Below are 22621 nucleotides of genomic sequence, written 5' to 3' on the forward strand. Positions count from 1 at the left end.
TGAATATACTTTCTGGACAGTTCTGGAAACAAAGTGTACTTGAACATTTTCATTTATCATGCTATAGTGATTACCTCTGCAAAACCAAAAAATTAACTGTTTGTCCAGCCCCTCAGCTCTGCCAGAGCTGCAGACCACAGGTCCTGAATTCACAAAGAGGAGAGGCACTTGCTCCCTCACTGTGTAACGGGAACCTGTGCTTTACTGTGCTTTTGGCCAAAATTGTGATCATACAAACAAGACACCTACCACAGCGAAGGAGCATATATTCCTCATCACTGAGCAACCAGACAAACTGCCATCCTCTGTATTTCAATATATCGCTATTATGGGAAAAGTATTCAAACATTTCCTTGTGTGTTACTTGAAATAGAGTAATACCTGTTATTTTTGTAGTTGTTACCTGAGTGTACTGAAATACGGTCTTGAAATAGCTGCTGTCAAAATAGCCTGGGTTTTAGATGTGAACAGCTCAACAGTAAGTCTGCTTTTATTGCTCACTAGCAGTTTTCACATTATGGTGCTCAGTGACGAAGTGGAAGGCAGTAAGCTACTGGGGACTTCTCAGTAGCATTCTTCATCTACGTATTACACTGGTGACATTTAAATATGATAATCCATTCTAGATTGGAAGACTGAATTGCAATTCACTATCTAAATACACACCCAGCGTACTGCCCTGTAGAAAAGCACTGCCTAGTGAGCCATTAACATAATTTCCTGTTACAGGTTGCTAGAAAATTGTCTCTTGGTATTAATTTGACACAGGAAAGATTGGTAAAGTTATGTGTATTTTTATTTAATGCATAATGTATCTATATTTTCATTTTCCTATATTGTACATATATTTCCTTTTGTAATGTAGGGGGAAAACAGAGGAAACACTAAACTTTGTCTCATCCTACACGTTTTCATTTCCAAGGTGTTTGGCCTAACAATGTAAATATAAAATTCCATGAGCTGAGCAGCTGAAAAACTACTATTAACATAACCAAACCATAATCAGATCACAGGAAAGAGGACTGTGAAAATGGTGGTATTGGTGATAGAATTTACCCAAAGCATGCAAGGGATGCGGTGACGTGGACTTCTTTCTGTTTCCCCCCACCCTTTATTTAAAAGCAAAGCTTGGCCCTGTGGTTGGACACAAGCCTTTGCATTTCATGGATTACTTGAATGAAGTGAGAGCAGATGCTTTGTGAAGCAGTAAAAGACACTGCATGAATGTAGCAGTGAGATTTCCCCGAGCTGGGTGTGCTTCTGTATTGGAAACCATGTTAATCTGTGACTGCAGCCACTTTGGTATCCCACAGCTGTACGCAGAAGTTAACTTACTGCACAGCACGGAACAGGTAAGGAGACAGAAGTGTGTAATTCAGCATATGTGTGGGATGTTTATCACCTTGCAAGCACTTGGAGCTGTGGCTCATAGTGACAAATGCCAATTTTAGGGTCTCAGAAAGTAAATATCTCTCAAAAATGTGGCAATTCAGAACAGAAGCTAAGATTAACTACTTGAACTTTTCTTCTCACATGTTAAACAGTTTCCCTTTTCACAGTAGCTATAAGGCGCAATATTTCAATGTTAGCATCACCTCCTGCTGTCCAAAACTCCTTACACAGTTTCTTACTTGTCTGAAAGTTTGCCTTCGACACCGAATAAAATCTGAAAAATGTGTCCGCTCTGATGTTGTTTCAGGAATTCTAAGAACTGGCCAAGATCCATGTGATAGTCATTCCTCAGGCCATAATCACCATGTGCCTGAAACTGTAGGTCTTCAAAAGCATGAAAGAGACGAAGATTATCAATGCTTCCCTCTGTTTCTATATTCTCCACATGCTTGCACGAAATATGCTTCCAGTTGGGATACCTAATAACACGCCAGAACTCTTCACAGTTTTCCTGGAGCCCCTCCACACAGATGACGCCAGGTTTCCCTGTTAGGCAGAAGCCTGTCAGATTTAACGTCTTTGCACAGTCAAAAATCTTTTTCCTCAGTTCCTGCCTATATATATGATGGCTGTAGATCCACATGCGATGCAATGTTCCTTTAACTACGACTTCTTTTGAAGCGCTTTCAGAAGAGATCTTACTGTTTTCCAGGTAAGGCAGGCTGTTGTCTTTAACCCATTGCACAGCTTCATATATATGCAGCTCACCTGAATCCAAAGAGCTGATGTGAGAAGCGAGACGAGTGTTGAGCTGCGACTGTTGCTGTCTGTGCAGTGCGTCTGATCTTGCAAAAAGCTGAGGAGCTACATGTGGATACATATGAGGCAGCTGTACTTGCAAATCCACTTTTACCTTAAGAACAGGAGACACACAGAAAGAAAATGAATTCTGCAACTACTGAAAGACATGGTAGATTTTTCTTGGATGTCAAAGGCAAATAATGAGATGTAATTAAGACTGCAACATCCTGAAGACTAGAACTACTTCCACTTTCCTTCTGTCCCCATAACTCATTCTTTTGTCTGCTCCTTTTCTTTTGCTGCACTGTGCTCTAACTTTTCCCAGCATGGCTAATGTTATCAAGGTTGTTCTCTTCTGCTGTTAGAAATAGCTCTGTGGCTTCAAAGAAGGTATGCAGTTACCTTCCAGGGATATTTCTAGTGTGTGTTATCAGTAAGTGCTCCGTGTTGCTACAGCGATAAACTAAGAGTTTGCCGGAGTCAAGGGGCAAGTGGCTTTAGAGAGCCTTGTCTCTTGCCAAATGCACATCTGATCAATGAATTTGGCACAGTTGCTGGATCCACCCCAGGAAAACAAGGCCAGGAGTTATATGAAACAGTGTTTATGATTGCGTATATGATTATATACTGTATACAGAGGCACATGGCAGGGGGTTGGAACTAGATGATCTTTAAGGTCCCTTCCAACTCAAACCATTCTATGATTCTATGCAGTATTATTATTATTTTAAGCAAGCATTCACCCTAACAGAGGAAGCATTCTCAGGATTAGAGGGGAAAAAAGGATTTATGTGCATTTTAGGTGAGGGAAACCTCTAGATTATCTATCGTAATCTCCTATAAATCCTGGGCTGTTGAATTTCTCTTGATTATTCCTACAGTGTTTTCAAATGGAGCACCTTTTCCAAAGAACACCAAACAGTTCTTTGGAAATGGAACCCTGCCTCTGGTCCAACAGCAGGAGAGGATTCATGTGTCCTCAGTGCTTGAGGCTCCTGTATACCATTAGGGGACGTTCACTACAATATACAGTCATATGATTAGTCCTGCAGAAAGAAGTTAATTGTGAAATGACTAATGATGTTTCCAACTTCCTTGACAAAGCGACATGGGAAAAAAAAAAAAAAAAAAAGTTCTTCCTGCATAAGCCTATCCTGCACAGTTCATAAAACTTCTCTGAAGGCTGGTGAAAGATTGCATTTTAGGAAGATACCTAAGCTTATACCTCAGTTTCCAAATAATCATGAGGCCACCTTGTTACCCAGTAAATTGCTGTAATGCTTAATTATCCTTATTCTGAAGAAAATGGCTTCTAGGTTGAGTTTGTTCTCAGTTTTCAGTCACTGCATTACTATACACGCAGACCCATGTTCTCTGCACAAGGTACTTAACATCACGTAGCGGTCACATATAACCTTTTCTTCAATCAGATAAACTACTGCAAGTCCTTATACTGTATGTTTTGTTTCCCCATTCATAGGCTGATTTTGTTTCAGTGTTTGTGTGACTCTTCTTAATAGTATTCTGCCATTTGAAGCTATTTTTACAGTACTGTATTTCAGATACAGATCAATGAATGTTAGTACACGTGGCATGGGCTGGAAGGGAGAATTAATAAGACAGTTTTGCTAGATTAACGTTAAGTCCAGCGTACGTATTCTCATGCAGGGAGCACTGCCTTTGTAACACATCTTTGTAAGCTAGTAAACTAACAACCCTCACGTAAGCAGAACCCTAGCCAAGTGCTTGTGGATGTTGTGTGCCACTGATGCCAGTTGTCTATTGCTATCTGCAACTCTATGAGCCCTTCTTGTCCCAAGACAGGCCAGATATGTAAATAATAAATAAATAACAAAAACTAAGACTTTTTTGTTACTGTCAGCTTTTGAAACATCCAACAGAAATTTGGTGGTTTCTTCCTTTTTTTGGGGCAGAGTTTTTAAGTGTGCGCACAAGCCGTAACGAAAACATACATGAGCACATGTACGCGGAAGGTCTCACCTTTGCCTCCCCTACATCAACCGCGACCGAATACCGGAGCTGCGGGGGCAGAGCTCCTTCAGCGTGTCTCAGGTAGCGCCGCACGCCAGACACCGCACCCTCGTCCAGATCTATTTCACCTTTTTGGGGAAACATCGAAAGGAGCATTTCCACCTCCAGCAGCTGGAGCTCCAGGCATTCTTTCACCGTGACCTCCGCCGCCGCGCCCTCCATACACACCTGCCGCCCGCGGCCTGGTCCCACGCGGGGTGTCGCGGCTCGCCGGCAGCCGGTCCCTCCGCCGGGAGCGGCCCCGAGTTCTGAGGGCGGAATCTGACCAGGCTCGGCCGAGTACGGAGCGCTCACGCGTCAGCCCCTCACGGCCGCGCTCCACGGCCAGGCTGCGGGAGGGACGGCCGGGCGCCGGGGGCGAGCCCCGAGGCCGTTGGGAGCCGGAACGAGCACACGGCTCTCCCGGGGCGGGGGACGCGGCGCCGCCCGCCAGCGCCGCCCGCGCATGCGCGTCAGCAGCCCGGCCGGGGCCGCGCGGGCTGCCGGGGCGGAGCGGAGCGGAACCGGTACGGCTGTTCGCGCCGCGCACCCCCACCCCGCCCGGCGGGGCCCGCTGAGGCGAGGGAGCGGCGCGTCACCATCGACCGCCGCCGAACGGCCGCTGCGCGAGCCGCGGGGGGGGGGGACGGGACGCGCACGCGCGCTCGGTGCGGCGGGGCCAGGCGGCCACTCGCCCGAGGCGGAGGGCGGCGGCCGGCGCGGGTACGGGCAGCTCTCCGCCGATCGCCCGCTCCGTTGTAAACCCCGGCGGGCCGAGGCCCGGCCTGAGGCTCCCGCCCGAGCTCAGCTCCCTCGGCGCAGCCCCTCCCGAGCGCCTGGCGGGAAGCACGGCGCCCGCTGCGGGGCCTGGCGCGGGCGGGCGGGCGGCCTCGGGGAGCTCGGAAGCGCCACTGAGGCGAGGAATAAAACAACGTCGGGCCCTGCTGGCACCCCGCGGCGGGTGGCACCGCCCGGTGCCCCACGGACACGGCAGCGCCGTGCCGAGCCGGTCAGCAGGAGGCGCCACGCTGGTGTGCGCGGGCAGCCCCGGCGGGCTGTCCCGTGTGTGACATTGTGCAAGACTCGGTGTCACCGGGAGCTGAGCCCGTCACCGACAGGCTCTCGAACACGCCCGGTCCTCGCCTTAGCTCCGGACTCCGCCTGGGGGCTACGCTGCCGTACGGCCGGGCCCGCGGCCGCCGCCCCGGCTCCGGCTCCAGCGCACGAGTGGGCGCGGCGCGTCCCCGCCCAGCGCGCTGCCATTGGGCGGGCGCGGCCTGAGGGCGTGGCCGCGGCCGTGGCGGAAGGGGCGCGCGCGGCGGCGGGTGAGCGCGGGCGGCCCCGCCCGGGGTCGGGGTCCGTCGGGGTCCGTCGGGGTCCGTCGGGGTCCGTCGGGGTCCGTCGGGGTCCGTCGGGGTCCGTCGGGGTCCGTCGGGGCTCCGGTCCCGCACGGTGGGCCCGGGGGGCGGTGCTGCGCGGGCGCCGCGGTCCTCAGCCGCGCAGGGAGGCGGCTGCTGGAGCCGCTCGTGCGCTAGGGGTGTCCCTCCCCGGCCCGGCCCGGCCCGGCGGCTGCCGGCCCCTCGGGTGCCCGGCGCGGGGTGGAGCCGTGGCGCTGGCAGCGCCCTGGGTCCGTGCAGCGCCTTAGCAGAGCCGCCGCCCGAGTGAAGCATCCGGGTGACGCCGCTGGGGTTTTCCTGCGGCTGCAAGGGCTCCGAGAAGCAGGGCAAGCTGCTTTTGAGCTCAACAGTTAATATCCGGCGTCGTGGCTGGGTCGTTGGGTGGCTAACGTGCGGTGCGAGTGGCTAGCCCCGTGCGATAACTTTGTTAGGATCCCTGGGTCCGGCCGGGTGAGAACCGTGGCTCTCCTCACCTGGATCACGTCATCCCTTCGTGATCTGGTGAAATCTGGTGGGGCTTTGTTTATCGAGTGCTGTGCTGGGCATGTAGGGGCTCCTTCATGGATCGCCCCCCCCTTGCATTCCCACCGGGGGTTTGATAGGAATGGTTTTAAGATCTCTGTGGACTTAAAAATTAAAGTGCGAAATATGAAACTAATTATAATGACCTGAGGTCTTCTCACTCGCATCTGTGTTACTTCCTTCTCTAGAAATGGATGCTGAAGCCCTTAAAAAATACTCAGCATTACATCCTAAACCCGCCGGACTTACTCTTCATTATGGCACCGCTGGATTTCGTGCCAGGGCCGAACAGCTTGATCACGTCATGTTCCGCATGGGCTTGCTGGCCGTCCTCCGGTCTAAGGCTGTGGTATCTACTATTGGCATCATGGTTACAGCATCTCACAATCCTGAGGTAAGAACAACCTTTTCTTTAAAAAGAAAGTAGATGCGATCAGTCCGGTGGAATCGAAGCTCTTCACGGTACTGAGAGACCAGACCTTGAAGGCACTTGGACCTGCTTAAAGGATATGTTTAGCCTGCTCCCCGTAAATACCATCTCCAGCAAGTCTGAAGTTACTTTTCCCTGTATACACAAGCATATTTTTCTCTCCTGTGGAAATGCTGCAATGTAGACAATTTGTCATGTTGGCAAGCTAGGAGTGCCCTTGAGAAGAGGTGAATCTTTGTGCAAAATCTGTGTGTTTTAAAAGTAAGGAGACACGGCAATTACAAATCAAAATTACAAATTACAAATCACTGTGGAGTGTTCCAGGTTATTAGAAATTCCCCTTATGTTGTTTTAATGTCAAATGAATTTTCATACCAAAACTGTAAGGGGGGAAGTGTTGGTTACTTAATGTGCTCTTTACGTTAGTTTTTTGGGCTTGTTGGAGGTTAAATAAACAGCTAAGTGATTGCTTCCCAGAAGTGCTCCATGTTTGAAGAAGAAATGTGATTGAACCACGTGTTGGCTGTCTTTCTCTCTTAGAAACATCTGTTTCCTACTTTTAGGCTTACTACCTTGTGTTCTTTTTTCTTCTAAGGAAGATAATGGTGTAAAGCTGGTTGATCCTCTTGGAGAAATGCTGCACCCTTCCTGGGAAGAGTATGCCACACAACTAGCAAATGCAGAGGAGGGAGAATTACAGAAAATAATGACTGAGATCTGCCAAAAAGCAGCAGTGAACCAGCACGAAGATGCTTCACTTTTTATTGGTAGAGACACCAGGTAATTACAAAATGCTGTAGAGGTATGCTGCTTGTATGGAAGTGCCAACATTTTGTTCATGCATACTTTTGGATGTTTAGCCTTCTGCAGGCAGATTATGCACTTTTTTTTTTTTTTTTTATGCCTAGTCTGCTACCTGTTAATTTATGATCATAGAAATAAATAAATTTCTTCCAGTGCTGTTCCTATATTAGCTTCCCTGATAGTTATGAGAACTTCCTAGCACTGTTTCTGAACAGGATGCTTTATTGTGGGGTTGGTGATTGGGGTTTTTTTGTGGATAGTGTGTGACATCCACATATATTCAGCAGTTTACTTGTCTTTGCAATTCTCTGGGCTGTTGGCTTTCAAGCTTCTTTATTGGGAGGCACCTACAATAGAAAAAAGGTATGGTTTTCTTCATATTGAATCTAAGTCTACTGGCAGGAAGCTTGTGGAGTCGTCTTCCACATTGTGCTTCCATCCCAAATCCATGCAGAAGTGTCTTATGCAAAGGTTATCAGTTGTATTTGTTGTTTTCCAGGCCAAGCAGTGAGAAACTTGCACAGTCAGTAATAGATGGTATCTTCGTTCTAGGCGGTCAGTACCATGGTATGTTAAAGTTCTTCAGTTCTAGTCCGATTTCAAGTTTTTATGTAAATGTAATTCTGTTATGTAGACTTATGGCAGTAGCCCAGACACTATTTCCATTTTTGCTTGTTATGATCTTTCAGGGTAGTTGTATGGCTTTAATGCAAGGTGGGGGACGGGAGGGGGTTCATCTTTTCATAAGAGAAGTTGAAGAATTTCATGCATTTGTCTGTTTATTGTAGAATAGCAAATACTGTACAACTTTTAAGGAGGAATTAATTCAGTATTCTGTTTCTGAATATTGTGGCTTTCATTTTATGCTAGATTATGGTCTGATCACAACACCACAGCTGCATTACATGGTCCGCTGTCAGAATACCCAAGGGCAGTATGGGAGAGCAACGCTGGAAGGTTATTATGAAAAACTATCCAAAGCTTTTACGGAACTGATAAAACAGGTGAATACTAAGGTGTTGTCATCTTCATGCAAATGTACAAAATGAGTATCCTCTGTTTGTTAGCCTGTTTGGGTCTGAAGTTTCAAAGTCGGCATGTCTCTAGGTGTGGTTTCACTAGGGTATGAGTTCACTTGCTCCCTTCTTCCCTTGTGCTAAGTCTCCCAGCTCTGGAGAGAGTCAGAGGTACCTGAAGATTGACTGTGCGAATGGAATAGGAGCCCTGAAACTATCAGAAATGAAGCCCTACTTTCCAAAGGAGGTGCTAATTCACTTATATAACGATGGAACCAAGGAGAAACTCAATCACTTGTGTGGTGCAGATTTTGTGAAAGTTCACCAGAAACCGCCTAGAGGTACGTAGCCAGTTTTATATCCTTTTATCTCTTCTCCAGATCTGAAAGCGCAGGGTCTAGCAATGGCATATCACCTTCAGATAAGGTGAGCTCTCTGTTTATTACTCAGTGACCGCATGAATGGTTCTGCTTGTGCAACGGAAAGAGAGAATTATACGGCTGGGTTTGGTGCATCGCTAGTTTATGTTAGTCTAGATTGTTTGGAGGAGTACGGTGTAGCTCTGACTGGCTGAAGTATGTGCGACAATCCAGTCTGAATGTTAAGTTGGTGGTGTCCAAAGATCAGTCCAGACTGGCTTACTGTTATTTATTTTACTTCCCTTTGTGTTATCAAGAAGGATTTACATTGTGGGCTGGGGCTGCAGACACTTTCCTGGGTTCCTGAGGAAGAGCTGGTGTAATTAAGCTTGGTGCCAGCAGACTGATTGACATAAACCAGTAAGGAAATAATTTCAACCAATTTCCTGCAAAGTGCATAAAAGGAAATCCTTGAACTGAGGGAGCAGGCTAGTTTGGGTATTAGGTTATTTGAGGCTGAAAGGGTTCTCTGTTTGACAGCCTGTTGCAGCTGCTAGCCAAATCTGAACACCAAGTTATGGTGGTGTTTCCCTCTTGCCACGCTGCTTTGCGTGCTGGAGAAATGCAGAAAGGGGAGGAGCAGCACAGCAGCAGTCCCTGCCAGGGATGGGTGCTTGTGTCACATCTGGATCCTGGTTTTAGACTGGGACTGAGGGGAGACTCCTTGGTCGTTTCTGTGCGGGGATATGCTCTGAAAAGAAAACGTGATTTCCTAATCATTCACTGAAGTAAATTATTTGATTTCTCTGAAGTGTTAAGTGGCAACAGCTTCCTGTTTAAAGTCATAGGGAGTCTCGACCTGTTAAATGTTGCAGTTGCCATTACCTCATGCTTTAGCTCGGGGAGCTCTATGGCAGTGGGATGTATTGTCCTCTATCGCTGTAGGCACGCAGGAGAAGACACAGGCCAGTTTTGTGTTGTAGTTTCCTGTTCTCTGAAGGACAAGGTGTCAGCAAGGTGGGCCAGTTTTCCTTGTCTGCTTGTGTGATAAAATGTTTTTTTTCCAAGAAGGGATTGCAGGGTGCAGCGTGTCCTTTGGATCTCCCTGCTGTGTTCCTGGTGGCATCTGAAATTAGCCTAGGGAATGGTCAGCTGCAGTCTCTGAGAAACAGGTTCTGAGGTTAACGTGTCTGACATCTTAAAGAAAAGCCAGATGTACCTTAATAAAAGAGCAGTTCATTTTTGTGTGGCATTGCTGTGTCAGATTGTGACTTCTTCCTAGTTATCGCTTTATTGGCATTCAGCCTGGAATGTTTTTGAGGCAGGTACTCCTTATGCGCTACCTACATTGTTATATAAATCGATTATTAAGCTAAGTAAATATGAAGTATTTTATAGCCAACAGATCCACTTTTATGGTTTTTGTACCGCTCTGAGAAATCCTGGTGATGGTTGCTTTGGAGTGGAGTTGGTTTTTTTCGATGGTGGGATTTATGTGCCACCTCCTGTTGTAATTGCACTTCAGTGGTGGCTTTGCAGGCATGAGGGTGCGTGCTTGTCTTGCATTAGGCAAATGTGTCTCCTGTGTGAAAGGAAGCGAAAAGGAGGTGCAGGTCTGTCAAGTGGGAATGGAATAAAATTAAACATGCCTGAAATATTTCCTGAAGAAAAGCATTTTTGATGCAAGGGAAAAATAGTTAATTCCCATGTGTCTTGGAGGGTGAAGTATGTAGTAGTGTTACACCGAGAGTGTGCAGTGGACCTGCTGTGTGCCAGGAAATGCAGGTGCCATGGCTCTGGAGCCCTCCTCTGCCCCAGCATGGTTTGCTTCCAGACCCAGGGGTGTGCAGCGTGCCATGGCCCCGCTCAGAGGAGCAGTAAGGGTGTCCAACCGAGGTCAGCCAGCTGCCACTCACGTCAGGCAGGCCCCTGGGTACCACTCTGCGACTGGCTTTCCCTGCTGCGCTGCAGGGGCAAAGCCATTCAGCTTGGTCTGTGGGTGATGTATGCGGCTTGGTATGCTTGGTGCGTGAGAAAAGGGGAGGGTATTCTGCTGCAGGCTTTTTAACTGTTGTTTAACTTGTTTAACTGTTGTGCCATAACTGACATTCAGTGCTTATTTCCGAAATTTAGAGATGTGACTAGACACAGTAGTTCTGGGACAGCTGGGGAGAAAGCGTAGCATAATACATGATTAGAGAACCTGCATTTTTTATATTAGTACATATATTTTTGATCTGAATATGTACTTTTCAGTTGCCATTCGATACAGTTTCCCTGTTGCAAGTGTCTTAGTAAAAGCAATGTCTGTTTCAGAGCATTAGTTTTGTGTGTGTGACTGCACAGAGCCGATTTCTGCGTGAGATCCACACTGGGACTAATTTAAACGTTCTGTGTTTTTTGCTATCTATAACTTGTGTTTGTAACTGTGTGCACTAGGGCTAGACATGAAGCCCAATGAGAGATGCTGCTCATTTGATGGCGATGCAGATAGAATTGTTTATTACTATAAGGATGCAGCTGGCCATTTTCACCTATTGGATGGAGATAAAATAGCAACTTTAATTAGTATCTTCCTTAAAGAACTTCTTGTCAAGGTAACTCTTAACGTATGAAATGGATGCTGACACTTTAATCTGTAAAGTGTAAAATAGCCTTAAGGAAGCTGTGTTAGTTTGTACGTATGCGGTCTCTCTACATCGACCTGAAGTGAACCCAGTTTAAAAAGAGATCAGTCCTGTACCTCATTGGTATGGCCAAAAATGTTGTTTTTACAAGGGTGTGACTTCCACACTCCAAATAAAAATCTGAGCACTGACATTTTAACCTGGAACTTTTTCTTGGTGGGAGAGAACTTCTCCCGTTGCAGTGTACAAAGTATTGATATTCCATTCTCTTTGTTTCTGTATCTTCCATTAATTTTGGGTGCAGTCCTTTCCTCTCCCTTTCTCTAAAGATTTATAAAGGTTGGGAATTTCTTTTGCATGAGAACTTGGTTGTGACAGTCAAGGGGGTTATGTGTCATCATTCCAAAACCGCTAATGGCTGCATAGCATCCTTTCCCCACAGGGGATAGAGAGAAAAAGCTTTTGTTTTTCAGAAGTCCTCTTAGGCTTGGTGTCTATGATACTAAACCAAGACAAGGTGTCCTGGTTTTGTTTTCTTAGAGACCAGCTCATTTCTTGCACTGTGGCAGAGAAGCTGGCCAGTGAGGAAAACTTGTGCTTGCCACCAGCCTTTGCTTGCTTTGCACTGGAAGCTTTGATTTTGCTGCTCACGTAATGCCACGTGCCTGGCCAGTGCACTGAGCTTACCAAGTCTGAAAAAGCCTAAGCCTGGGGAGCTGCTTCAAACCAGCCACAAAAAACATGTTATACAAAGACTTGAACAGAATTTGTATTGTATAAAACATATAGAAGTTCTTTGTGAGCTGGTGCCGTCCTTTGATGCCCAGGAGTTTTAAGTGTTTGGAGAACATATGTTTAATAATTTTGATTGTCCTTCCATTTGTCCTACTTGTCTGGCTCTGTGCCTCGCGGACAGTAAAGCACTTTGCACCTTGGTTTGCTCAGGTGGGACAGACCTTAAGGATGGCAGTGGTACAGACAGCGTACGCCAATGGTAGTTCAACACGCTACCTTGAGGAAACACTGAAGGTATTCTCCACTTTTTTTTTTTTTCCTGTTAGTTTTCTGCAAATGTTGTTTACTTTAAAAATAAATGGTACTGTAATATACGGTTGCTAGGAAAACTTAAAACTTGGCAAAAATAAATTACTCTTTCAAACCTGCAGTAGTGACTAAATTCTTGGTGGTAGAGCAGATGCAAGAGAGCAAAGCTGAAGAAGTTCTGATCTGCTTTTACTAGTTTTGTTTTTTTTTTTTTAAGTGTGACAAAAGCTAAACAAAATCCCTTGTAACTTCTGGAACAAGTTGAGGACTTTATGGCTTTGCAACGAAGCGAGTTGGTAAAGGTCCCTTGATACCTCGAGACTGGTTGTTTTATTTTCTGCAACAAGGCTAAATGTTGTTTGCTACGGAAATAGAGCTAAAGTATTATTTCAGTTTGGATAGAAAATCTAGTATGCTCTTTGAAGCCGTAAAATGAATTAGGTTTTTCTTTGTTTGAGGTTTTGTTTTTTTATTTTAAAAAACCAACCTTTACTTCCACTTGAATAAATTAAATCATCTTTTTGTAATCGGGTTTGCAGAAACAGTGGATAATTTTAGCTCTGGGGAGGCAGTAGCTGTGAAACACAGGTTAGATTGTAACAGCCTGCCTGGGTGCAGCGAGGAGAGCCTGTAACACTGTACATTCTCTGCATCTCCTTGGGCTGCAGGTACCTGTGCACTGTGTCAAAACAGGAGTGAAACACTTGCATCACAAGGCCCAGGAGTTTGATGTTGGGGTTTATTTTGAGGCAAACGGACACGGTACAGTAAGTATGAGCATGTAATGCATAACAGCAGCCAATACGTACAAAAAAATTGTTGGGTTACCTAGAGAAAGAAGGTCTTTTCACTCCCTGCTTACATTTATAAGCAAGACTTTTCTCTCCTTATTTGAGAACAGACTTTTTTCCCCTTTCTGTCTTTATCATAGTGTCGCCACCCTGTTCTCTGTGTTTTACGTGGGGATGGGAATTCATGGTAGGAGACATTAATGATGGTTATTTGGGCTTAATTAGTAATATTTTTTTTTTTTTCTCATGGCTGCATGTATCCCAGTTTGTGATGCGGGCTGATCTTGACGAGCTCTCCTTTTTTTTAATCTAGATATTATTTAGTAAAGCTGCTGAAACTAATATAAGAGAACTGGCAAAAGAAGAGAAAGATGATGAGAAAAGAGAAGCAGCAAAGGTGCTTGAAAACATGATTGACCTGATTAACCAGGTAAAAACTGAGAGAAACAAATCACTAAGTTGGCAGTCATGGGGCTAACCCTGTTTGTGAGTACCTGTCAGGCTACTGCCAGGGACTGCTGGAGCAGGAAGGAGGGTGCCACGATAGAGGGGGTCAAGATAAAAAAGGGCAGAAAGAGTCGTCTTTAGAAAAAGATAATATTTTCTCATGAGTAGATGCAGAATGCTTTTATCTGGTGCAGTCTTTTGGCTTCAGGACCCGAGAAGGGACTGAGATAGTATGGGCACCTAGTTACAGGACGTGACTTGTTCACGATCCAACAGCAAGTAGTCTTTCACCTGATGTTTTTCACTGACTTACCCAGTATGGGAGGATGGGGGTGGTCCAGTGCCTGTGTCCACGCAGCCCTGGGACGCCCTGTCTTTGCACAGATGTTATTCATCTGGGGCAGTGCCAAATCATACTTCACGGGCTAGCTTTAAGCATCCTGAGCCCAGAACAAAGGTGAGGTGCCAGTCCTCCTTGAGAGAGGTGAGAGCTAGCCCTTGCCCTTGGCAGAGCTGTACACCTACGCTGCTCTCCCCTGTACCACAGGGTCAGCGGGGTAAGGAAGTAAAAGCAAACGACCACCACCCCTCAAAACAAGCCAGCCACCCTCAGCTACCCAGACTGAGGGAAGTCAGCCTGGCTGCATTTTCACCTTCTTCATCTGGAAGCTTGCTGATCAAATCGTGCCTTCGTTTCTTCACGGTTGACTGCTCCATTGTCTTTTCCCTTCCCGTTAACAGACAGTTGGTGATGCTATCTCAGACATGCTGGTTATCGAAGCAATCCTGGCTTTGAAAGGTTTGACTGTGCAACAGTGGGACGCTCTTTACACGGACCTTCCAAACCGGCTGCTCAAAATTGAGGTGAGTTACACACCACACTGGCTCAGGTTGCAGCAGTCTCTTGGGGTGCTGCTGTGACCATCTCTTGCCTTTCTAAGATAAAGCTAAGATAAAGCTTTATTTTAAAGCTGAAACACCCCATTAAAAGGCAGAAGTAGGCCAAACAACCCCCAAAACCACCCTGAGAAGGGACCAGAATCTCACTTGGACCAAAATCAAAATACAACTTATACAAATGATGAAATAACAGCTGTCTTTGTTAAATGGAAAAACCTGACCAGAACTGTTCAAATTTTAACTTATCTCTTGCTTTACTTTTAAATTAGAAAAATCCTATTTTTTCCCTGCCTGCTGGGCCACTGGATTTTTCTTGCTGTGCCACTTTGTGTAACTTGAATATTCAAGCTCTTACTACTTTATTTTCTCCAATATTTAGGCAAAGAGCTTGAGCAGAACAGGCTCCCACATGGTAGCATTCTGTTAGACAGAGTAAGGGAGCTCTGGGCAGTAAATTAACCAGAGGAGTTTAAGCTTTCTGATCTCCTAGGAGCAGCTGTGGCTTCAGTTCAGAGGCTGACCAAGGTGGCATGTTCAGAACCGACCCTTTTTCCAAACCAAGCAGCCACGTCCTGTCCGGGATTGGTTAATACACACAGAGCAGTAGCTGAGCAGGGATCCCAAAGTGTTTAAGTTGAGCAGGGAACTCCCAAACTGAGCTCTTATTTAGGCAGTGCAACACATCAAAACCTGAAGTTCTGTCTTACCCGTGACCTTTTTCATTCTCCTCTCATGATACAGCTCAGTTGCAAATAAATTGGCTGTTTCTGATGCTACAGGTTGCAGACAGGCGAGTTATTGACACAACAGATGCAGAAAGGCGTGCGGTTACACCTCCAGGACTACAGGATAAAATTGATGCGCTTGTAAAGAAGTACAAACTATCACGAGCATTTGTCCGTCCATCAGGAACAGAAGATGTAGTTAGAATATACGCTGAAGCGGACACACAGGTCAGCGCTTAAACAACATGCCTATTAAGTAGATCTGTTTATGTTAAACAATCTTCTGCTTAGCACTGGGTGATGGAGGGAAAGTGTGCTTACATTTAACCACACTTAACAGGCGGCTAGATTTGGGAAACTAAGTGATGTTATAGAATCATGGAATCATTTAGGTTGAAAAAGACCTTTGAGAGCACCAAGTCCAACCATTAACCTAACACTGCCACATCTACCACTAAACCATGTCCCTAAGCACCACATCTGCGTGTTTTTTAAACTTCCAGGAACAGTGATTCCACCACCTCCCTGGGCAAAACACCTCGGGATGACAGAGCAATATAGGGAGCACAGCATCTGCAGAACACTTGCCTTAACATCACATATTTGCTTGAACCTTCTCACGCTGACACCAGTGTAACTTTTATTAATATTTCACAGGAGAACGCAGATGCCCTCGCCCATGAAGTAAGCCTGGCTGTTTACCACCTAGCTTGTGGAAAAGGAGCACCACCCCAGCCTATATAACAAATGATACAACTGCAGTTAAAGTTCAGAACTTGACTTCTTTTTTAATATTACTTTCTTTACTGTTTGCTAATGTGAACATACCCAACGCTTCCCAACAGTAGCAAGGATTGATCAGAACTGAGTGGAATATTACTCTGTTTATTCTTTACCTCTGTTAGCCACTTACCTCTTAATGAGATGCTCTTGTGCCAAATGTTTCCACGCTCCTTCCCTCTGTCGAGTTTGTCTAACTTCTGAAGCTGAAGTGACCTAGAGGTGACTAATTTCTTGACAGTCATTGACCTGGTCATGCCTGGAAGGAATTCTGCCTCCACCCAACTTATTTCAGAAGTTATTGTCACGTTGTGTCTGAAGTCCCGCTCCCACACCCTCGGCACACTTGCTGTAGCTGTGTTTGACTCGAGCTCTGTTGTGACTGTGCTCACAGCAGCCACAGCACTGCTACAGAAACATCATCCCTGCCTCCCCACAGCCGCGCATCATCTGTGGGCAAACAGCATATGGCAGAGGCTGTCACTGGTCCTCAGACTCAGTTCACCTCCGTTCAAGGGGGAAACAATGTAATGAAAAACAGCATTTGCAAATAACAAAGTATCACTTAGAAAGCAGTTTACAGCAATAGTATTTAGAATCACTTTTAAGAGGGAAGGGACAAAGACAAGTTTGTCTTCTGTGGCCCTTACTGCTCCCCTTAAGTGTGAAGGGGCTGGGCCAACAGGATGTAACATTTTCAATACTCAAGTATCCTCTTCTGCATGTTTCAGTTCAGGGTACCTACCTCTGACAGACATGTTTGTCATCGTAGTCCTGTATTAACTTCTGGCATAATGGCATTTTCCAGATTGCTAAACAAGCACAAGTTTCAGTGGATTTAAAAAAAAAAAAAAAAAAAGACAAAAATAAACTGGAAACAAATTGAAAAAATGTGCACCTTGTATTTTTTAGGATTTTTTAAAGACAGAACTCAGGACAACAAAACATGTACTTTAAATAGTAGGCACCATAATCAATGAGCCACCAATATTTAAACTTGATTCAGGCCACCTCCAGAACTTTTCTCTTATTTACAAATATTTAACTTAAATACAACATTAAGTATTTCGTTACATACAAAGTAAGAAAAGAATACTATACAACTGGGAAAGATACAGTATTTCATTTAAATAGTTACACTACATATAAGCTGAGTAGTACCAGTTTGGTTCATGTTTTTATGACACCTTCAAGAAAATCCTTCTCGACCATTTCTTCTATCTTTTGTCTTGCTTTGCTGGAGAAGGTCTTGAGGTTCTCCATTTTTATGTCCTTATTCGGAAAACAGTTGGGGTAAAGGACGGGGCTCCCTGAGTGTCCAACACATCTGCTTGTGACTTTGCTGTTAAAAACTTGGCTGAGTACATTGAAGAAAGGCAAAAGCTGCTCAATGCTGCGAACAGTGTAGATGGTTAAAAGCAAGTGACCTGGTTCCCAACTTAGTGTTTTCCCTGAGCTATCCTCCTCTGGGTTTTTCTGTAAATATAGAGAAATGGGAGTTAATACAGGACAAAACAGAAGCAGCACAGGTAACAATAAAAGACTAATGCCCCGTAAAGTATTTCTCTAGATTACAAAAATCTTTGTCCTACCAACAAAATACACGTAATGCTGGAGGGCAGCTTTTGAAGCAGACTCTGCTCCTCCCCTCGCCACGCTTCGCAGCGGCGGAGAGTACAGGCTGCAGCCAGTCGGCTGACGCTAACGGGAAAGCTGCAGCGGGCACCCGAGTCCACTGCCTCAGCACGGGGCTGCGCCTAAGGCAGGCAGCCCCCCCTGTCCTGGCACCCACCGCGCTGCCCTGGTGCAGCATCCCCCTGGCTAACATCAACAGCCCAAGCTGTGCTTGGGTAAGTTGTGTGCTACTTCAGCTGCTTTCCAAAGCAGGCTGGTCCCCAATAATACTTGCACATCCCCCTACTGCCAGCGCTAGTGACAGTAAACCCCAGAGGAAGTGACAATAGACACAAAGCATTTTCACCTTGGAGCTAGAGTTCAGAGTTTTCAGGAAAAGCAAAATCAGTGCTGTTCTCAGTATCAGAAATAACACACATGGAGGCTCTGAACAAATGGTTCAGTTACTCATCGCATGCTCTCAGAAGACTTTGGTTACACACCTTCCATTTCACGGGGGGAATTACAAGGGAATTTCAGGAACCCCACCAGCAAAGGCAGCAGTCACACACCAGATGCTCACAGGCAGTGTTAGTACGCTGCTGTAACCCTGTTTAGCATTGCCTTAAATATCTGCATACAAAAATACCTGAGCACCAGCCAACATCCAGCTGCTTATATGGTACTCTTCACTCTTTTTTTTTTTTCCTTTGAGTCAGAAAACAGATTTAAAAATAGACAATAAGGTACTATTGCCACCAGAAACACCTTGTTTGGACTGTTAGTAATAAACCAGTATGGCAGAGCTTCTACTGTGAAGTACAGTTCCAGCAATACTGATTTTTATTCTGAGGAAGGAGAAAAGCAGCACAAAGGCCACATCAAGGAGAGCCACCTCCTGATCCACCTCTGATCAGCGCCTCCCTCCTGCTCTGCTGAGGCAGAGGTCCAAGCCCCCCGCAGGCTGCAAAGCTCCTGAAGAGCAGGCTTTGTAACAAAAGGAGAATGAAGGGGAAAGAACAGCAGTGGGGAGCAGAGTAAGGTGAGGATTACAGATTGCATAGCCTTTGTGCAAGCAGATTTTCTTCAGGAGATGATACTTTTAGCAAATACAGGTTTTGCCCTTTAAATGAAGCAGCTGTCCTGCAGTTCAGGAGCCTACATGACATACGTTTCACAAAAACACAACTATGTTAAAATTCAGTATGAACGTATTTAGTATTTTAATCTGGTGAGTTGGCTCCCTGTCACAGGGGATTGCTATTCTAGCTCTACAGATCTCAAGAAAAGAAAAGCTCATTATGAGCATCCACAAAGGGAAGACTGAATTCCAACGCAGAGTTGGTGATGGCTCCTACTTTTAACAAAACTACTGGTTTAAAATTTCTCCTTTAAAAACTTCACATTGGATTCACAGAAGAGTGGCTTTCCAGTACTGGTTCTCTACCGTGCTCAGTATTACCCAGTGAGCATGGACTACCTCCAGCATGCAGCGTCAGTGTTACACAGCAGCCAACCAAATGGGGTGCACGTGCAAATACCAGTTCTCCTTCTGAGCAACAAAATATAACTCATCGAAGCCATTTCCTCACATCAGTATCTGCTAAGCAAACACCACTAGTTCCTCAGGTAATTAAATCAATCAATTAAATTGACAGAGATTGATTAGGGATTGTGTGTTTTATATCTGCTATTTGGCAAAAATTATTATTTGATTTATAAAGATTAGTGATTATAATTCTTCTTAGAACTAAACTAACTTTTTGTAATATATTTCATGTAGAAAACCAACTTAGAAGTATTTTTTTAAGTTATTTTTGAAAATAAGAGCCCTTGTGATTCTTTCACTTCAAAAATCTCTCAGCTTTGTCCTCTGAACAAGACTGATCTCTCTCAGTTCTTACTGAAAGCTAAATACTGCCCAGGGCCTTGAGGTCATAGTATTATTATGGCAAGCTTGCTTCACAACTCAAGCATCAAAGGCCACCCTCACCTGATGCTTGGCCATCTCCATTCCCTCCAAAACCACCGTCTTAAAGTCCTCCTGTTTGTCCTGTGGAAGGAAAGAGGAGAACTTTCAGACTGCATTTCATATATCAAAATAATACTTTGCCGTGAAGGCCGTGCAGTTGCTGGTTGGGTGCTGTGCTTCAGCTAGAAAAGTCACCTGCCCCATGGAGTCCATGGTCCAGAAGCAGCAGACTCTGGAGCTAGTGTGGCCAAGACACAATTAGACAATAACAGCACTGCCAGTTTGTTCTTCTGTTTATTGCCAGTAGTGCCGAAGGAGCTTTTTAAGCATGTTTCCTTCAGACAATGGAGCCTCATCAACACCATACTACAGGAATCTGAGCATTAGTCCAAGTGCTCTGGAGGAAAATTAAGATCCACTAGAACATTTTGCTCAGAAACAGTTATTTTCTAAGAAAAACCCCACAGCTATACACAACAATATTCTCCTCTGCACGAAGAGGAAGTGGCCTGGAAGTCAATATTCATTACCTCATGTTTATCTCTTCATCTACCCCCTATCTGTGGCTCACAGTGTGCAACTGCTGTCGTGACTAGGGGGTTCCAGAAATCCCAGGATTTTCTATATTCCTGAAGCATACTGGGGAAGTCCTGAATTAGGCACCTATCTCAACATACACTACTTACCAGCAGGCATATTTTATACATCATATGTAATTTATAATTATACATATGCAGAGAGATTAATTTGGAGCGTGACAACTTTTAACAAGTATAGCACACCACCCTGAATATCAGGGTTAAAGGCTGTGCCTGATTAGCAGTCAGTTAAAGCTGACTGTTCCGTTATGCGTGTGAGAAGAGAAATTTAGTCTCATCTTCGTGGTTCAAAACCAATAAAACGAAGAATGCAGATATTCTTCAGGTACTTGTTTTATCCCTTATAGTTGCGAGCCCTGCTTGAGTAGTTCAGACCTGCCTGCAACTAAGTTATCCCTAAATTTTATGTAGACACTTTTATGTCAGCTGTAGTTTCTTTACTCAGTGAAAACATTAATTACAGATTGTTAATGCAGTAGCTACAGCAAGCTGCCAGCGTTACAGCCCTGACAATGCCATCTATTTGGAGGGAAACCCAAGAACACAACTCCAAAGTTTTCTCCCATATAGCTTCAAGCTTCTCTCTGTTTCCCTGGCCCACCAGCAACCTTTCCCAGTGAAGCGCCTGCCCAGAGGGGGCTCTGTCCTCACAGCAGGAGCACCAAGGTATCCGACAGCAATTTTCTTACTTCGAGGCAACAGAGGGAACTCCCTGGGACAGGGCTTGGCCAGCTTCCATCAGCTTCTTTAACTGATCAGGCCTCCACCCCACCCAAACGAGGGTTTTAATATACCTCATGCACCAACATAATGACAACCCTAATTTGACTCCCACTCTACAAACTGTGCAGCCAAGATTTCCCCAGAACTGTTTCAGCTGTTCTCTGCCTTCTTCCATTCATCATAACCGCTTCAGGGAAGAAATCCAGTCCTCCCTGGCTTGGCACAGTATCAGAACTCTTGGTTCTGTCATTTTTAGCAATGCAACAGTTTTCTAATTATTTCAAAGTGATTATTATTAACAAAAATGCTTTTCTGTTTCAAAAGGTAGGTGCGTTACACTAGTATCTACAAATATGACTGGCTATCTTAAAGTGCTTTTATGTTAAAATGTATCAGATACAAGCATATTTTACTTTTATTCAAATACTACAAATAATACTTTTAGTTGGAAACTCCAAAGTCACTGAACATACTCTTTTTTTGACCATAGCAGGTTTGGGGTTGTTTTGTGGTTTGTTTGGTTTGGGTTTTGGGATTTTTTTTTCCAGGGATTTTTTTGTTTGTTTGTTTGGGGTTTTGTTGTTTTTGTTTTATATAACTACACCTGGCCTTTGCCTGATGCTGACTCAGGGCTACTCCAGTGTGAATCTCCCTCACCAAATAACCTCCTTTCCAATCTTCATTGTTATAAAAATAAATATCCAAAACAAAACAATGCTGTTTTGTTACTGTGCACAAAAGTTTTCAATGAAAAGCAAAACTGGAAGAAAACAACATACCTTTGCTTTTTTTCGCAGCAGTTTTGCTAGACGCACCACATACGGTTTGAATTCCCTCTGGTGTGTACCCTGTCTTCGTACTTCCAAGCCTGAATCGTCTGATGCTTCTGGAATAAAAGCCCAACGATACCTGTCATGAGAAAACACAAGTAGACATTATTCTTACTGAACATGCAAGGCTTTTCTGCTAGATCTAAAAATATGAGCGGATGACGAAATTAGTGAAGTACCAGAGAAAGAGGGGGAAAAACCCCAGAGCTGACCTACACAAAAAGCATCAGTGTTTGACAAGCAAGAATAGAAAAGGCACATTCTGAAAAGCAGGAGGTAATATAGCCGAGAATGTAGCATTGTCCTTTTCCTCTACAGTTTCTTAAAGTATTTGTGGATGCCCAGAGCAAAATAAGACAGAGAAGCTAAAAACAGTACTATTCACATCTTCATTGTGTGCAAGAGAACTAAAAGCAATTCTGAATTATAAAATACGTAAGTTACTCAAAACATTTTGCTACACATTTGCAATGCTTACTATAACACACAAAATGTTCCTAATATACTATGTTGATAACAAACTTATTTTACCTATTCATAGGCCAACGGGACTAACTGATACTATACCATGCCCCACCCCCCAACCCCTGCCCCCTTGCTGCACTGCAAGGGCTGGCTACTTGCATTACAAACTGTAAAGGTAAAAAAAGTTTCTGTCCTTAAAAGTTCAGTGCAAGCCTCTGTGAAAACACTGTAAAATACAGTGTGATTCAGCATTACTGTTGCCTTTCCAGACGTGCACGGTAATGACCTAAATAAAACTAGGTTGGCTGATAATGGGGATGAGGACAGCTTAGAGACCTGAACAAGAATTATG

The 22621-nt window shown here is 44.9% G+C and overlaps 3 protein-coding genes across 12 annotated transcripts in view; 1 reads left to right on the forward strand and 2 right to left on the reverse strand.

Moving 5' to 3' along the window:
* Nucleotides 1–778: 778 nt before the first annotated feature.
* On the reverse strand, nt 779–4202 carry RWDD2A (RWD domain containing 2A). The gene is made up of 2 exons (XM_056343880.1): nt 4070–4202; nt 779–2305 (listed from the first exon to the last, which is right to left on the reverse strand). The coding sequence occupies exons 1-2, from the start codon at nt 4085–4087 to the stop codon at nt 1628–1630; spliced, it is 696 nt and encodes a 231-aa protein (XP_056199855.1). The 5' UTR covers nt 4088–4202; the 3' UTR covers nt 779–1627.
* On the forward strand, nt 4135–16957 carry PGM3 (phosphoglucomutase 3). 2 transcript variants are annotated; one of them, XM_056343877.1, is made up of 13 exons: nt 4135–4266; nt 6332–6537; nt 7169–7353; nt 7877–7944; nt 8248–8381; nt 8539–8734; nt 11192–11349; nt 12325–12408; nt 13092–13190; nt 13528–13644; nt 14403–14525; nt 15341–15514; nt 15944–16957. In XM_056343877.1, exons 1-13 carry the CDS (start codon nt 4167–4169, stop codon nt 16028–16030), a joined length of 1731 nt encoding a protein of 576 aa, XP_056199852.1. In that variant the 5' UTR covers nt 4135–4166; the 3' UTR covers nt 16031–16957. The 2 variants fall into 2 exon arrangements, with proteins under 2 accessions (XP_056199852.1, XP_056199854.1); XM_056343879.1 differs by lacking the exon at nt 4135–4266 and adding an exon at nt 6049–6071.
* DOP1A (DOP1 leucine zipper like protein A) overlaps nt 16949–22621 on the reverse strand; it is a 68146-nt gene continuing 62473 nt past the window's right edge. For 6 of the 9 annotated variants that reach the window (XM_056343867.1, XM_056343869.1, XM_056343868.1 and 3 more), the window contains 3 exons: nt 21754–21883; nt 19674–19733; nt 16949–17542 (listed from right to left, as the gene is read on the reverse strand). In XM_056343867.1, the coding sequence (XP_056199842.1) occupies nt 17237–17542; nt 19674–19733; nt 21754–21883 (496 nt within the window). In that variant the 3' untranslated portion in view covers nt 16949–17236. The remainder of the gene's footprint in view (nt 17543–19673; nt 19734–21753; nt 21884–22621) is intronic. The other 3 variants (XM_056343874.1, XM_056343875.1, XM_056343872.1) reach the window with 1 other exon arrangement.

Source organism: Falco biarmicus, chromosome 6 (genome assembly GCF_023638135.1).
Source record: "Falco biarmicus isolate bFalBia1 chromosome 6, bFalBia1.pri, whole genome shotgun sequence".
NCBI classification, from domain to species: domain Eukaryota; kingdom Metazoa; phylum Chordata; class Aves; order Falconiformes; family Falconidae; genus Falco; species Falco biarmicus.

What these genes read in the sequence shown, in the direction of transcription:
- PGM3 (XM_056343877.1), top strand. Translation starts at nt 4,167, where the DNA reads ATGAGCACATGTACGCGGAAGGTCTCACCTTTGCCTCCCCTACATCAA. An exon ending in GCTCCTTCAGCGTGTCTCAG is followed by an intron (nt 4,267 to 6,331) that starts GTAGCGCCGCAC and finishes TTCCTTCTCTAG; the next exon opens with AAATGGATGCTGAAGCCCTT. An exon ending in TCTAGGCGGTCAGTACCATG is followed by an intron (nt 7,945 to 8,247) that starts GTATGTTAAAGT and finishes ATTTTATGCTAG; the next exon opens with ATTATGGTCTGATCACAACA.